Source organism: Amphiura filiformis, chromosome 16 (genome assembly GCF_039555335.1).
Source record: "Amphiura filiformis chromosome 16, Afil_fr2py, whole genome shotgun sequence".
In the NCBI taxonomy this organism is placed as follows: Eukaryota; Metazoa; Echinodermata; class Ophiuroidea; order Amphilepidida; family Amphiuridae; genus Amphiura; species Amphiura filiformis.
This window is the reverse complement of record NC_092643.1, coordinates 34,366,554-34,383,747: the sequence shown is the minus strand read 5'-3', so window position 1 is coordinate 34,383,747 and position 17,194 is coordinate 34,366,554. Positions and strand designations below refer to the sequence as shown.

The window sequence follows — 17,194 nt, the reverse complement described above, 5'->3', positions numbered from 1 at the left end:
TTACTGAAACCAGGAAAGGACCCATCAGAGGCAAAGAGCTTCAGACCAATATCTCTGCTATGCCATAGCTACAAGCTGTTTGAGCGGCTCATCCTGAACCGCCTTGCATCACATGTAGATGGTCTACTGATCCCTGAACAAGCTGGCTTCCGCCCAGGCAAATCAACAACCAGCCAGCTGCTAAACCTCACCCAACACATTGAGGATGGATTTGAGAGAGGGCAGATCACAGGTGCTGTCTTCGTCGACCTTTCTACAGCTTATGACACCGTCAACCATCGCTGACTACTCGCCAAAGTGCTTGAGATGACTAAGGATGTCCACCTCACCAGGCTTCTACAAACCCTGCTCCAGAACAGAATGTTCTTTGTTGAACTAGGAGGGAAGCGAAGCCGATGGCGCAGACAACGAAACGGACTCACCCAAGGAAGTGTCCTAGCTCCTCTGCTATACAACATCTATACTAACGACCAGCCAGTTGACAGCCAAACCAAGCGGTTTATATATGCAGATGACTTATGCGTAACCAGCCAGAGTACCAGCTTTGAGGTGATCGAAGACACACTGACAGATACACTGACTGGACTAGGAGAGTACTACGACGAGAATCAACTGCCAAGCAAACCCAGGGAAGACCCAGGTCTGTGCCTTCCACCTTATCAACAAGGAAATAGCGACAGTTGAACATCACCTGGTCTGGTACCAAGCTCCCTTTCTGCCCTAACCCAGTGTACCTGGGGGTCACACTAGATCGATGCCTATCCTACAAGGCCCACGTGGAGAAGACCAAGGCCAAGGTCAGCACACGCAACAACATCTTGCGCAAACTTGCCAACACCAGATGGGGTGCTAGCCCAGATACCATCAGATCAACAGCACTGGCTTTGAGTTTCTCCACCGCGGAATACGCTTGCCCTGCTTGGGAGAGATCATCACATGCTAGGAAGCTAGACTCTGCACTCAGCGCAAGCTGCCGCTCCATCACAGGATGTCTAAGGCCTACCAACATGGACATCTACCTCTTGGCAGGTATCGCACCACCTGACATCCGGAGAGCTGTGGCAAGCAAAGAGAACGCCAGTAAACAGACCACGGACGTAAGACACCCCCTCTTCAACCACACACCACCAACCAGACGGCTGAAGTCAAGGAAAAGCTTCATCACAAGTACCCTCCCTCTGCAAACAACATCATCAGAGGCTCGCACCCAGATGTGGAAAGAAAGGCTTTCATCTGAAGCAGTCACCACTGAGATGGGGATTCAACCCACAGAATCACTACCTCCAGGAGCAAAGCGAAGTCTGGGCAAACTGGAGATGCCTTAACCGCCTCCGAACCGGTGTTGGGACGTTGCAAGGATACCCTTCACAAATGGGGATACATCAGTGGCCCGACCATGTGTGATTGTGGACAAGAGCCACAGACGATGCAGCATCTGCTGGAATGCCCGCTTTTGGAAGATCCTGTGACGACAGACGATCTGGCGCAATTTTCTCAACGGGCACAAAAGTGTGTTTCTCAGTGGATAAGTACAGTTTGATGTAAGGACACGAAAGAAGAAGAAGACTGGTAGTTAATGACTTGTGTCTTGAATTGATCAGCATCAGTACGGTATTTAGTATCATGAGCAGAAAAATTATAAATTTATTCTTGTTGTTTATACTAGATATCTTTATCAATGTGACATAGGCCTAGCCTACACAACTACATAACATGTGTATAGTTTTAGTAAACTGTAAGTACTCAGACAGTATCATCATTTGTCATAGATAGACATATTATTGGATGTCCATAGATGTCATTATGTTTATGTTATAAAGACTGAAAGTCTTGTTTGCAGGAATATTAAGGCCTACATCTCAGCATGTGCAGTAATTGCATGATTGTGTTTTATTCTTACCTGTAGCTTCACATTTGAGGCTTGGAGTATATTGCTATTAAAATATAGTAGAAATCAATGAAGCATGAATGCAATGGAAGTTCTGAAGTAAACACAGCCGAAAGATCATGACAGGCAATGTTCAAATTAGGCAACCTTTGCTCTAAAGGATATAGTTGACTCAGCAAAATACATGTAACTATCATCCAAATTTCTCATCAACAGAACATTTAACAAGCATTGCAAAAAAGTGCAACAGAGGTCTACTACAAATCCTACCTATCGGGTTCTAACGCAAACCTGACTTTTTACAATAGAGAATATTTCACACAACTAATAATTAATAAAGGTGGATTCAGGATAACCAGACTTAAGGATATGGTTTAAATGAGAAGTCTTCACTGATTCAACAATGTCAAATATTGTCTCTTTTTTATGCATCCATGATAATAAAAAAACAAGAACACTTTCAGTGTAAATGTTAACCCCGAATGTGAACATTTCTGATAGTTGCTCAAATTGGCTCCTTATTAGTTCCCAGAAAGGCAACATTATTTCTATCGCTATTAGGCTGTTTGTGATAGTTTTGCTATGTCATTGTACATGGTAAAGGTTTAAATCCTGTTACACAACATAAAGTTGCTGAGTAAGCCAAGGACCACAGTACAGTACCAGGTATATTCAGATCTGCAGTTTGTGGTTGTTTAGTTTCAGGATGTGTATAGCCGGTTCAATGGGTTACCCACAGGAATAGTCTCGCAAGCATGACTTACAGTTCTTAGTCTTTTATAATGACATTCTTGACATACCTGCAATCTGCATTCAATTTATTTTCTGCCGTTTCTGAAGAATTTTGAGGAAAACTATATTTCTATGTTCATGCCCTGTTCTACGACAGTACGGTATCTAAAGGTTTGCATTAATATTATACAAGTTTGTCACCTTAAGGCGATATAATACCCTGATTTTCATCAGTACTAATCTTCTTTTTTTTTGTTGCAAATTTATAAAGTATATAAATATGTTCATCATCTCATGTCCTGAACTTATAAAATATCTCTACATACAAAGTGGTTTTAAACCATTTTAGAAAATCATTTTAGCCCTATATATTTTTTTGTTTACTGTATCCTGGTAACTGAGATGTGTGTTTCATAACAAACCATAATTTATTCTATTGAACATGTCCAAGTAGAATACATGAATAGAATACATTAAATCCTTTGTTATACTATCTATAGAAATGTACTCACTGATTATAACACTGAATAAATTAAATAGGCCTAATCTCTTCCACATAGACAATTTAATACTACACCATGTATGTATTATCTATAATGTGCTGCTAGGAAAAGAGATTAAAAAAGGCTATAAGGTCATCAAATGTCAGGTTATAGGTCAATTGGTTCAGGTCAAATTCAGGCATCAATTTTGAATACATGTGATAGTCTGTGATATATCATACATGTCATAATGAGGCATCAATTTTGATATTTTGTCTGTTACTGGTTATATAATGGAAATGTGTGAGGTGGATATACTAAAATACCTTGGGATGTAAATGGTGAGTACAATTTAGATTGCCTAGTTGAGATGGATTGGGCATGTATCAGCTAGCCAGTTCTGCAACCAATGTAACTTATAACATGAATGAGAGCAATACAAGTACTTGATGGCAGTGCAATGTCATCTGAGACTAAATACCTAAACAATTTAGTATATATACAAATAGTTATTTTGTGGTCAGGTAACTTTAAAAAAAATTACCAGCCCGAGTCTGCCCGACTACAATGTATTAACAAGTGGTGACTTTACTTGTATTATAAAATGAAAAGTAACAATCTGGGGTATTAATGCTTTCAGCAGCATATGAAGATTTTCACAAGACTTCTTTTTTTCTTTTCAGTGATGGTGATGGGTGGCATAGTTGGCCTGTTTGATTTCGATGGATTTGGTTTTGCTGTCTACACTCTGTATCCTTTATTATTTCAATTGTTTAAAAAAAATATGTGATGGGAACTTACAGAAAAGTAAGTCATCATTTTAGGGGATGTGCAATAATTATGAGCCTGTGGGGGTAACATTTCCCAACAGCTCGCCAAAAATTGCTTGCGCCCCCCCCCTATTTTACCTTCCCACCAGGGCTCATATTTATTGCACAGCCCATAGTGTTATTGTCCACAACATAAGAAGGCTACATGTACAATGTGTTGAAAATTCCTAATACATGAATATTTTCATGAACCGTAATAGAATCACAAAACCAAGTTTTGTTAGACTAATTCTGTTATGTAAAAGAACATTATATTCGGTAGGCTACAATTTGAATGACAAAAGTACTTCCAAATTGTAATGATCTTTTTAACAAAATTTCGGAATGTGTATTTAACATGACCACCTGTTTAGTGCCACCATTTTGTGTTTGTTTTTATTTGTTGTACAATGAATAAAGTAATGATTATAATTCTTAACTGAATCCATCAGTGCCGCTGGTGTTTTTATTGTTGTACTGGAGTATCCGAGGGGTATCAGGAAAAAAGGCTCAACAGTACAGAGAAAGTAAGTACCGGGCAAGACCTGAGAATAAGGGAGTCAACCAAGAGAGTTTGGGATTAAATATAGGGTTAGGGTTTAAATTAGGATGGGGTTATGATGAAATTAGGATCTTATTCTAAACAATGCAGTATGGTACATTAGTACATTTGTATACTCCATTTTGAAAGCTATAGGAAGAATAATCCTTCCAGTTCAAAACATGTGCAGACACCACAGTGGGTGCATGGCATGCCGTGGTTTGGAGAGTACAAATGTAACATAAAATGGTGGCTTGTGTGCCAAATAAGCAATATCTGGACATGGAGGAGTTGCAGTCCTTTTCGTTAGGAGCAGGGGATCAGCCCGAGCCTGTTGCCTGTCACTTAGCATTGAGGTCAACTTGCGCTGCCCTTAGGGACTTGACAGCATATTGACCCTTGGCACGCTTTGAGGGATGTGACTATCCAGAAAGAGTGGATAAATGCAGTTTTATTATCATATATTATTGTTTAAAAAAGGGTTAATTTTACAGAGAAAATAAAGGAAAAGCTCAGGAAGAAATTCAAACATTTTCAAAATAAACAATAACAGTAAAAAACCAAAACTGATTTAATTTATTCTCTTATTTAAAAAGGACAAAGAAGGATGGCATTAATTACCAAGAAGCGAGTGGTGGGAAAAGACAGCCATATATTAATATTGTGATCCATATATATTTTTTCCTTCAGATTTCAGCACATTCTGCATCCAGTTATGTGCCGCTTGGAACCTGTCAGTACCAACTACTTTGTACGATTTGTGTTTTATCTTCTGTAAGTATTCTACTCAAGCCATGTAAATTGTATCAAAACATGCAGAAATATTCTGTAGAAAATAGTTTCCCTAACTAAATCAAGAATGGCCTATTTCAGTTGAAATGCATACACCCCCCTATGGAAGACATGACCTTAATCTTCTACACAGGTCACAGGGAATATGAATGGGGGTTTTTAGTAACCCTGCCAACACAGTCATAGAGATAGAGATAGATAGGTTACCTATGCAAAATCTACACCCCCTGTGTGGGAGATTAACATGATGTCTTCTACAGGGGGTATATGGATTTCAAGTGGGTGAAAAGACCAATGAGTGTAGATATGTTTATTGAAGAGATGTACTGTCATTTTGCCAGCAAAATAGATTTTATGTTGGCATTCTTAACTATAAACCGAACCTTATAGAGCTTTCCATACCAAAAGTTTCACAAATTCAATTCAAAGAGAAGGGAGAAAATTATCCAAAAAGAATTGCAAGTGTATTATGGCATGGCAGCCCTATACTAAACGCACAACAGATATAAACATGCCGTTTAATTCAGGTGGTCTATTTCACATGAAGAAAGCTGTATCAAGTTGATTTACTACAGCAGGTATCAAAGTATTGATAACTTGGTCTTCCATTTTGGGAGCAGAAATTACATTACTTTATATCCTGTGTAATGTATGTGGAGTTTTATGCCAGTAATTTCTTCTGTAGATTTGAGAGGCAAAGTAATGCATTGGAATGATCTGCAGAATACTGTTTGGGTATTGGGTAATAAATAAAAACCCAATAAAATACACATGATTATGAAGCTCGTAATTTCCCGGGGTAAAGTCCCATTCAGTGATCCCAGGCCAGGCAAATGTAAACAAATTTAAATTGTTTATAAATTGCTTAAAAGTGAAGGATAAGACATTAAAATTGTCATTTGGTATTTTTGAAATGAAAAATTTGGCAAAAAACAAAGAAAACAGTAGTATTGACAAAGCTGAAGCCCCATTAAAATACATGTAGCTAATATATATACTGTCAGTATATAAATTACTGATTCAGGTAAAATGCACAAATATTTTGTCTTAAATACACAGCTTTTGGCTGAACCACTAGCAGGTTATGTTAGCACATCTATGACAACAACAAAAATACCATGATCTGAATTTTGATGACTTTTACGATCATCCGGATGAGGAAATCACTGAATGGGCCTTTAAGAATTCCATATGTACTGATGAGGATGATGATGACGACGACGGTGATGATGATGATGACAACAACAACAACGCCAACAGCAAAATTTTAAAACTTGCTTCCTTTGTGTAAAACCTTTTTTGGTCTTTTTTCAATTTTGTTCCCAGAATAAGCATCCCCTGCATCTTCCAGCTGCCAACCATTCTGGGAGGTGTCTCCATTTTCGTTGCTGGTCTTATCTACCTCAAAGCAGCGCTAGGAGGAGAATCCTGGGCATGCCAAACAAAATCAAATGTTACGCGTGCGAAAACACGTACCAATCGTCCACCAGAGGCTCCGCCACCGAGACCACCAGCACAGACTGGCCAAAATAACGGGGGATTTGCTGATATCCAGCTAGAAGCTGCTAATGGTCACTAAGTACTGATATAGGCTGAGGCCAAATTGTCGTAACAATACTAAGTTGTATCTTAAAGGGCGTGTATACAGACTGTCTCGTCTCATATATTCAGGGTGATGCCATGTTGGATTTCGGAGTGGCTAATTCAAATTACGCATGCTTAGAACCTTTAAATGCCGCGGGGTATATACACAAGCATAGAAGGGCAAATTGTCCCGTGCTTCTGATGCAACCGCGTAAACGCACTTGTTTCGAATCTGCCACTGCAAAATCCAACATGGCGTTACTCTCAACCATGGTTGCGTTACCATTGTGTGGACTTATAGGTCCGATTTCTCGAAGCTTGGCTAGTGGTCAGGCTTCCTAAGCCAGCAGGCTAGCCATACCAATGTGGATCCATATTATTGATTTATCTTTCTGGGTGATGTACGATGAGAAATTGTAAGCACCGGTATGTAGGACTAATTGTGCTTAAGTCTGATGGCTTAAGAAGCCTGACCACTAGCCATGCTTTGAGAAACTGGCCCATAATGTTTACCCATGACTAGATGTGACTAAGAAAGTAAAGGTGTCATAGATTTATATGGAATTGAGAGCATCTGCTACTTCAATTCAGTTCAATTGAATACAGATTAATTCAATTCCATGGTCATTGTAACTGTACAAATTTTCACCCTGATGTGGCAGGGACGTCAAATTATGTGTTGCAGCAGCTGTTGTGGCGTCTTTAAGGGTGTGTGTGTGTACATGTACACCAGCACTTTGAGCGAATACTAGCAATTTGAGACTGCGCCCAATGAAATGCGCACTAACTTCACTGCCACATCAGGGTGAAAAATAGTATAACCCATATATCTCTAGGCTGTTGAGGCCATAGCCATATGGTTTTGCAATTATAAGATATAACTTAGGATATTGTTACAAGAATTTATCCCTGGTGATTTCTCTTGTGTCTTCAGAATAAAGATATTGTAAAAATTGAAATTTTTGCACAATTCATTTTTCGCACGGCAAAAATTCCAATTGTTTGTAATATCACTAATTTCACATTTTCTTTATTGACTTTTCAACCAAAATGAACAGTTTTGCACATTTTTAATTCTTGACTCCTAGAAACTTATGATATATGGATTTGGTCTCATTTTGATGAAAAGTATAGGTATAATAGATTCCTCAACAAAAATGTTTTTGGAGACAAGCCAGGTATCATAATTGTTCAGAGTTCTAAAACACACTGGTGGTCATACCTTAAAGTCTTTTTTCTTGGTGGAAACAAAATGGAGCAATTTGAACAAGTATATTTGTATTTATATCTGTAGTTACTAGTAATAGCCCAATAAACTAATGATTCAAATTAAATATGTCCAACCAGACATACCTATTTGACTGAAACCTGTCTTCTGCTGAACGTTTCCGTTTCAATGTCAGTTTATATATCAAATAGGTAGGGCTGGTTGACCAGATCTAATTCAAGTCAATAGTTTCAACTTACTCAGGATGAATGAGAGTCTACACAGAATAACAAAAGTTTGTACATGTATAATATTTTGAATATCAAGATTATTTACATATTATTATTTATTTGACTGCTACTCTTTCCAAGTTATTATAAATATTAGTGTTGGCCAATCCAGCCCAAGATCAGCACTGCCGGGTCTCTGATCACAAACTTCACAGATTGACTGATCCTGATTATGATTCAGATCTAATAATACATGTTAAGTATCATTTCATATAGCGACACATATCCCGAAAAATACAGTGTCGCCAATCTATTTTTAGTAATACTGTTGCTAGTGGCGACGCTGTTTTTCCTAATTAAAAAAAAATTGCCATTCTCTTTTTAGTAACTCTCCAGATTGAAAATTCACACAAGTCACAATCGGTATTGCCGACAGTGCATATAATTTCATGAAGTTATGGGCAAATGAGTACTTATTGTAATATAGATGTAAGCCATTAACTGAAACTTTGAACTAAAACATGGAATGTACATGTATGTATATTTCTGAATATTTTGCTGTATTTTAGTGTGGTTTACAGATTAGAGTTAGAGTTTCAGAGATCGGAAAGTAGTTGGCAGGTGATAAAAATTTTCCCAGATCCTGATTCAAATCGACCCAATTTATCACTTGCTGATCTGGATCAGCCAACACTAAAGATATAAGTTAATTTGTTCAGTATTAATGATTTTGAATCAAAACATAATTATATAGGGGTTTTATATGATCAATTTCAGTAATAAGTCTGAGCATGGAAATAGTAGTTTCCATGGTCCAAGTCAGTCAAACATTTGTACCACACTTGGGTGAGCACTACAATGATGTATTATGATTTGTATCTTCACTAGGCCGGAAAACAAATCCCCTATAGCACATGATTTATTCTTTTCCTCAAGGAGCCAAGGAAGAAAAAATGTCCTCCTTGACTCAGATTGAACCTGGGACTTCTGGGTATCCTTTTTTCTCTAATTAATTCGCTAGAATTTATAAAATATGATTTCTCCTTAATGCTTATTGATAGAGAAGCAGGAGAGGTATGATTTGAAACCTTATACTGTATAGTACACTATAATGCTTCGATGCCATTGGCTTTCTTATAGCTCAGTTGGTAAGAGCGCTGATCTATAATCTAGATACACTTGGGTCTACGGTTCAAATCCTTGTCAAGGATGATATTTTTCCTTCCTTGGTCTCCTTTAGCAATCTCAGGTTTGAAAACAGAGTAGTAACTCAGTGTAGAGTTGGATCCCACAGAGCTTGAAAAGTGCTGAAGTTCCATATCTACAGAACATTGTTTAAAAAGGGACAGAAACAAATTATTATTAGTAACACCTTGTGCAAGCCAAACCTCAAGTACTAAGTAACTCTTAGTTGAAATTTCCTATAGATGTGCATTTAATATTTAATATAAAATATCCCATGTGAAGTAATATAAGCCCAGTATCAAAACCTGTATTTAGGATTCACAATTACCCTCTATTTTTGTAATCTTTTGTCCAAAATTGTTTGTGGTATTAAATTCAAGAGAGCAGCGGACTCATGCTATTCTGTGTCGTATAGCATTTTCTGTGTCCCGATATGTAACAATGGCTCCATCTTCCGTACCCAGGAGAGTTAATAGTTACATTACATTGTATCAACTTCAAGCATAATAATGAACATTTGCATAGTTCTATCAGTTTTTATTTTTAAAAACAAAAAAATGATAGTGCTTTGCCTCAGGAGCCCTTGGACAAGGAGCAGTACGTGCCTGTGAGTGTGTGGCCCTATTAATATCTCCTTTATCAGCCCTATTTCATTTTCGCTTTTGGTCGGGCCAGAGCGAGAGCAATATTGCTCTCTACTGCTCTCCTTAAACCTGATATAGGAGAGTGATTTGTAGCTCTCCTTAGTTGACCATTTTCTCTTTGCATTCTATTGTAAATGCTCTAAACAACTCACCTTGAAGGCTCCAGTAGAGCTTTTTAATGCTCTCCTGCAAAATCCAAAAGACAGTCCCTAATTGAAATGATTTAATGTGGATTCTGCTCTTGCATGCTTGTGTGGAATCACCCGTTTTTGCCGTTTCCCTGGATAGGAGGTTTTGATTCCTGAGGCTGAAAACACATGGTGATTATGTAAATAATATAACTGTCTATATTCAAGATGAATTGTAACTTTTTAATATAATTAATATAAGTACTTAATTCCCACCAAAGATTTCGTACTATTTTTACAGGAATATTAATAACATATTTTTGATATTAAATCGTAATGTATAGATTTGAAGTAATTTAAATATGGATCATGTATGTGACTCAGTAATATGTGCCCTCCTCTCTGTTTATCATCTATCATCTTGAGCCCTCTTCTTATTTCAGATCATGTCACACAAGTATTAAATCGGGTAATAAATTGAAAGGTCCTTGAATGGGAGCACATCAAAAGGGCTAGAGAAATTTGTGAAAGCAAAACAAGAGGTACCACCACCCTAACAGAACAGGGAAATCTCAAATGATGGGTCACAACCCAATTTGGGGTTAGGATCAATAGATTGTAGTCCATTATACACCCCCATATGGAAGACATGATCTTAAACACAGGGAGTGTGATTTTTAAATGGAATGACTTCATTTGAAATCTACACCCCCTGTGTGGAAGGAAGGTATGGAATCTCTGCATTAAACAGAGAGAAGGGCACTTATTTGCTGTTACTAATTTATATTTTGTAAAACAAAATTATGTAGCAAATTACTTTTATGAAACTCAATTAAGAGAGCAAAAAAACCAGGACTCAGCTCGGACTGAACCCCGGTCACTTGATTACTGGTGGAAATACCACTACACTACCTGAGTTCATAGACAATACTCTGGTAATCTAACCTAGTCATGACTGAACAATCTGTCATTGGGTTCAATCCCCGCTTAGTCATGGATTTTTTGCTCTCTCAATTATGTGTCAGTTTGCCTGAGTTTGATAAAAGTCATTTAAATCATATTATTTTGGGCTTGCATTGCCTTACGCCCTGTTACGGTGAAGCATATAGGCCAATTTATTTACAACATTGTTACTCAGGTGATGTGTAATTGTTTCACTTGTCTGTGAGTCAGTTTTCTATATAATCATGATTGGCTATTCGGAGGAGTTAATCCAGCAGGGGACAGGGTCTTGTTATGTACAGGGTTGAATGATTAACTCCATGAGAACTACCTGCCCATTGGCCAAAAAGAATTTATAATTATCAATTGGACCAATCAGCAACATTGTTAGAATAATTTCACCACACAAAAAATTGGGGTGAATTATTTGCAAAGCTCTATTCTGATTGGTGGTTAAAGTGACGATATCATATAATTGACCAATCAGAGGCAATGTTAGATCGACAGGTAGTGCTCAGGCGGTAATTTTACTTAAATCGATTAATTTTATTTTAATCCCTGATTTAATTCAACATTAAACTATTTCACAAATCACCTGTTTTGCATTCACTTTTATATGCATGTATAACATGTTTATCCCAAATGGTATGTTCTCAGCTGTCATGGACATCCCTTTGAATAAAATAAATACAACATTTTGTGAAATTAGTTGCTTTTGACTCCTCCAATGGCCAATTTGATTTTTTTTTACACGTTTAATTATAAATTAATTGCCAAAAATCCTTTCTGGCAGACTACAGAGCTGCCAACTACTAGTACTGATTTTCAGTACTTTGTACTGATTTGACTAAAGCATGTCCGTAGCCAGAGGGGTTGTAGGGGTGTTTGGCAAAATGTCTGCTTTATCAGTAAAAAATGTGACAGAAAAACTTGTCAATTATTGCAAATATTTTTGGAAAAGAATAGAAAAATAAATTTTTGATGGAAAACATACATTATGGCTTTAAATCAGAATACTGAAAAGGGTTTTGAAGGCTGGCAGCTCTGAGACTTTCATTGTATTAGTACTACACCACCATGTAGATAAGTACTTGTAGAAAAGGTAAATATATACAGACAGCCTAACCAATGTCTTTCTCATTTTACAACACTTAAGTACTAATAAATTTGTAGGATACTAAAAACGTGTATTTTTTCATTTCTTTAAGGGAGAACTAAACTGATGAAAGTATGATGATGTCCTATAAATGAAAGTGCTTTCATAAGGAAACTGACCCCCTTCCTCCCTCCCTCTGATGTAAGTTTGAAATTTTCCCTGAAATTTTTGAAATGTTGAAAATTTAACCTGAAAGATCAAATTTGACCGTTTTAACTGGGTTTTTTTTACAAACTGTTTTTTTTTTACAAACGTCATCAGACTTTACTAATGAAAGGACTTTCATAATATGACATCATCAAACAATTGGTTGGTTCCATCAGTGCAAGTTAGATTTAACTTTAAAGTACTCAACTTTTATTTTGGTGCATGTATTGGTAATCACAAAATGAGGACAAAATCAGCACCATCTCAAATAAGGACAAAAGCAAAATTTTACTGGGACAAATACACCTAAATATGAAACATTTTAATGCTAAAAATAAAATTTGTCAAAATTTTAGTCTAAAACAGACCCAAAGAAAAATGTTCTTTGCAAGTTTTGGCCAATTTTGTCCAGGTATTTCAAACCAGGATAATGTTTCCCCCTCTGCCCCCATGCATCCGAGGACCAGGTCAAACTATGGACTGTCCATACATGTCCTCTTTTCACATTCAATGGACTAGAATGCTTTAAATATGTCCCTCATTGGATACAGGTGCACAATCATTGCCTAGTATTTCATTTTATTTATGTACAGATTCTGTTTAAAAAAGTTGATATGCAAGAATATATCCCTGGTAATTTGATATACACTTTGCATACTTGTGATGTCCTGTACGTCATCAATGACTTGCGCAGAAACGTAATACAAGCTGTATCAAAATGATTGGTATCCATCAGTTTTTGGTGTTTATTGACAAGCCTACTATACTTCAATAATGCAATATTGGATCCTCTTGAAATGTCCTAAACTTATGTATTGTTTTATGACCTTTTATAACATTTATCTATAAATAAGGTAGCTCTTATGTTGCATTTTGATGAGATAGTCTTATCCATAATCACTGGAAACTGATGGGTACCAACCACTTTGATACAACCTGTATATCCGATAGGCCTACCATAAATTCTCACTTCACTCAAATTATCACAAAAACAATGCATTCTTATCACTTAATGTTCAAATATTTTATTTCATACAAATCAATTCCATTATGTACAATATAATACAAAAGTATACAAAGGTTAAAGTTATTGCATCAAAATATGCTAGTATAAAAGTCGTATAAAAACTTTTTTGAAAACTAGATTTTAAAATAAGTTTATGGTATCTACTCGTATATAGACATGTGGGAGGGTAAGTAAAAATTTGGAAAGTTCAATCTTTATGAAATGACAGGATTTTTTAATTCAAAATTATGTTATGGTCGAATTATGTGTTCTTTTTGTGATCGTTTTAAACGATTACAAAAAGAACACATAAAATTTTAAAATTTGTAACAGAAATGGACTTATTCCTGACTGCCCTAAAATGGTTTCTTTAAAACTCTTCGATCATCATGCATGCCCCTATGCATCCCTCCCTCAATATTGACAAAAAGGTATACTTTTCAGGAGAAAATGTACCAAAGAAGGTCCAAATTATAAAGAAAAATTACCAAAGGCACCAAATTAATCTGAAAAAGTCTGGGGTGGAAGTCCACGTTTTGCATGTAAGCAAATTTGTGGGACAAAGTTCACTTTTTGGTAATGCTTTTTAAGGTATAGGTTTGTTTTGAATATAGACCTATGTGTGCTTGCCTTTCTGGTACGTGTATAGAAGGGTCCTGATCCCGATTCGGAAAACGTGTATACCCCGGCTTTTTGCAGTATGTCTTCCAGTAGGATCAAAATATGTTACGATTAAATTAAATGAGAATACATTATGATTTTTTACTTACAGAGGGGACGGTTAAAATGTAACAAACAATGATTAATTGACGGGTTGATTTAGAACGGACTTGAACAAACAAAAGCCAACCTGACACTAAACATAAACATTTGCACTGTAGATCATGGACTTTTGAAGGAGCTGAGGAGCAATATTTAATGTTTTAATCACATTTTGGTTATTGAATATATATATTATTTCTATCCCTATTATGAACACATGGATCACTAACATACAGCAAAGTCTACACAAGGCAATGAAAATTGATGATGAAACCTACTGAGTATTACCAGGGACCTTGTACGGTCCCTGGTATTACGTACGTTTTTCAGTGGTTATTGTAATTAATGATTATCACATATTGCACCGAATTCTTATAAGGCACCAAGTGGCATGCCATAGGCAAGAGAATTTACCCAAGAATATGCACCGAATTCTTATAAGGCACCAAAAGGCATGCCATAGGCAAGAGAATTACCAAGAATATGAATATTGGGATAGAAAGAAAAGAACAAAAGGAAACTAAAATAGAGAAATAAAAAAGAGGACAGAATTTTGAAAAAGACAACATGGAAAAAGCCAATTTGCAAGAAGGCAAGAAAGGGAAAATAAAGTGTAAAGGGGAAAAAGAAAGGGAAAGAGATAGAAGGATATCGTAAAAGGAAACTGAGAGGAAGCAGGAAGGGAGAAAAGAAAAAAGACTGGGAAATGATAAATATAGGCATAGGGAAGAGAGGAGGTGAAGAAAATGGTTTGAAGATAACAGAATAAAAGAAAAAAGGAAGGGAAGAAGAAAATGGGAGATCAGATGAGAGAAGAAAAGAGATAAGGTCAACTGAAAGATGATATGAAATTGCATAAAACAACAAACGAAAGAGGTAGAAAAGAGAAAAGGAAGAGAAGGGAACAGTATAAACATTGCAAATGCAAAGGGGAAGACAGGGAGTGTAAGGAAGAAAGGGGATTACTGTCGGATAAAAACAAAATGGAAAGCAGATATGAGAAAGAAGAGAAACCAAGGAGAAAAAGTAAGAAACAAAAAATAAAACTTAAAATGGGGAAAAATATATAATGGGGAAACATTCAGGATAAGGAGCAACATTCCTTATGTGTGGGGAGGTTATTTTGTGAGGAATTAACTGGAATTCCAAAGACAGAAAGTTTACTTCAAATTACAACATCGTAAATTGAATTTAATGTGTGTAATAGGGGAGGGGAGGGAGGGACTGTGACAAGCACTTTTGGTTTCTTTCAGCAGATCGTTTCATCATCAATTTTATTACCTCGTGCAGTTTACAATTAATAATTTTCATCATTGCAATTTTGTCCCATAGTAGCCTGCTCTGAATCGATTCAAGCGATATACAGAGAATGTCATTCAATTCACAGCAAACTATTAATACAAGAAAACAAATTTATATACATCACAATACAAACTGAGCAATACTGATTCGTTATTGCAAAATCTAGACATTGAAATATGAAATTTTCTGAAGTATTTTTTTTCTACGATACAGGTTCACAACTCTACTTATTATATCAAATACCATAGGGTAGCATAGAAAGAACGTGGTCCACTTTTCTATAATTAAAATGAAAATTGCATTACGTTAAAAAAGGATTGGCGTAATTTCATCTCGGATTCATAATGCGGAGGTGCCGTATTTAGTGTCAGCTTTGATATGTAATTATTTTCTTTATTTTTCACCCGGGTAAGTCGGGTGAAAAATAAAGAAAATAATTAAATGTCCAAAGCTAACGCTAAATACGGCGCCTCCACTAATGCATGACCTTGCGCCTCATTAGCTCTGATCATTGCAATTTGAACTCTCAATTAATCGTTAGTATACGTCTACTAGCCTATTATTTGCTGTACTTCCCGGCTTTACCAATTTTCTGAATCATGGTTCTGTTCATGCTTCGGAACAAAATCCAATGCAAGCTACATCTACAGCTTCCACCCCTCCCCTCCCCCACTCACACCCCACCCCACCCACCGCTTTCTTGACGTCATCTGCACGGTATACAACCTGAGCCGATGGTTTGCGTGATGGTTTAATTCGGCAATTAAAATAAAATAAAATAGAATATCTAAGATAAAAAAAAGAGATTGCATAAGGCCATGCGTTTTGAGTTGGGCCGGTAATGTGTTACATGTTTTCGCGAGATGAAAAGTGCATGTTTTTTCGTTTAGATATGAATATCTTTCACATATTATACCCAACATATATAAAAGTATACATTTTCTGGCTGCAAATGAACCAAGGAATCCAAAAATGCACTTTAAATTGACACAGGGTGTAACACTAAGGAGTTATGAAACTGAAAATACCAACTATTTTAGGGGGAAAATGTAAAATTTGACAAATTAAAAAAAAAAGTTAGCTTCACCCCTCATATTTAAAAGTTCCATATTTGAATTCCTCTCAGTCAGAGCTTTAAATACATATATAACATCATAGGGTTCAATAATATTAAAATGATTTTGCGCCAGCCTCTTTCAAGGCATATTTTCCCATTGACTTCAATGTATTCCCGAACGGAAAATAAAATATGCAAAATTGCTTCTCAAAGCAAATTAAATTACCTGGAATATGATTGTATGGTGTTATAGTATGCAGTTTAAAGTGAATTGTAAAAATGTGAAAAAAGAAATGGACCTCTTGCATCATATGACCCCTGGGGGTCACTTTTATTAAATTTGCTCCTCCTGATCCTCCTCCTCCTGATCCTCCTCCACCCCGCACATTATGCTAATTAGATGCAAATTATTCAAATGTTAACAACTTTTTACAACTTTTTTAAGGTTTCCTGTATTGGTCTCATCACAAGCTTTAATTTGACACCAAATTTAACTACATAGGCTGCATATTAACTGAGAAAATTAAAAAGATGAACCCTAAAATGTCGCGCGCATGTAACATCTCCACCTATTTACTGGCCCAATTCAAAACGCATGGC

At 36.5% G+C, this 17,194-nt stretch overlaps 1 protein-coding gene across 1 annotated transcript in view; it reads left to right on the top strand.

Annotated features, from left to right (window-relative positions):
* The window catches only part of LOC140135910 (cytochrome b-245 light chain-like), a 10,815-nt gene extending 2,684 nt beyond the window's left edge, over positions 1-8,131 (top strand). Inside the window, exons 2-5 of the mRNA XM_072157580.1 lie at positions 3,786-3,852; positions 4,364-4,438; positions 5,143-5,226; positions 6,571-8,131. Of these exons, the coding sequence (XP_072013681.1) occupies positions 3,786-3,852; positions 4,364-4,438; positions 5,143-5,226; positions 6,571-6,823 (479 nt within the window). The 3' untranslated portion in view covers positions 6,824-8,131. The remainder of the gene's footprint in view (positions 1-3,785; positions 3,853-4,363; positions 4,439-5,142; positions 5,227-6,570) is intronic.
* Positions 8,132-17,194: the final 9,063 nt, after the last annotated feature.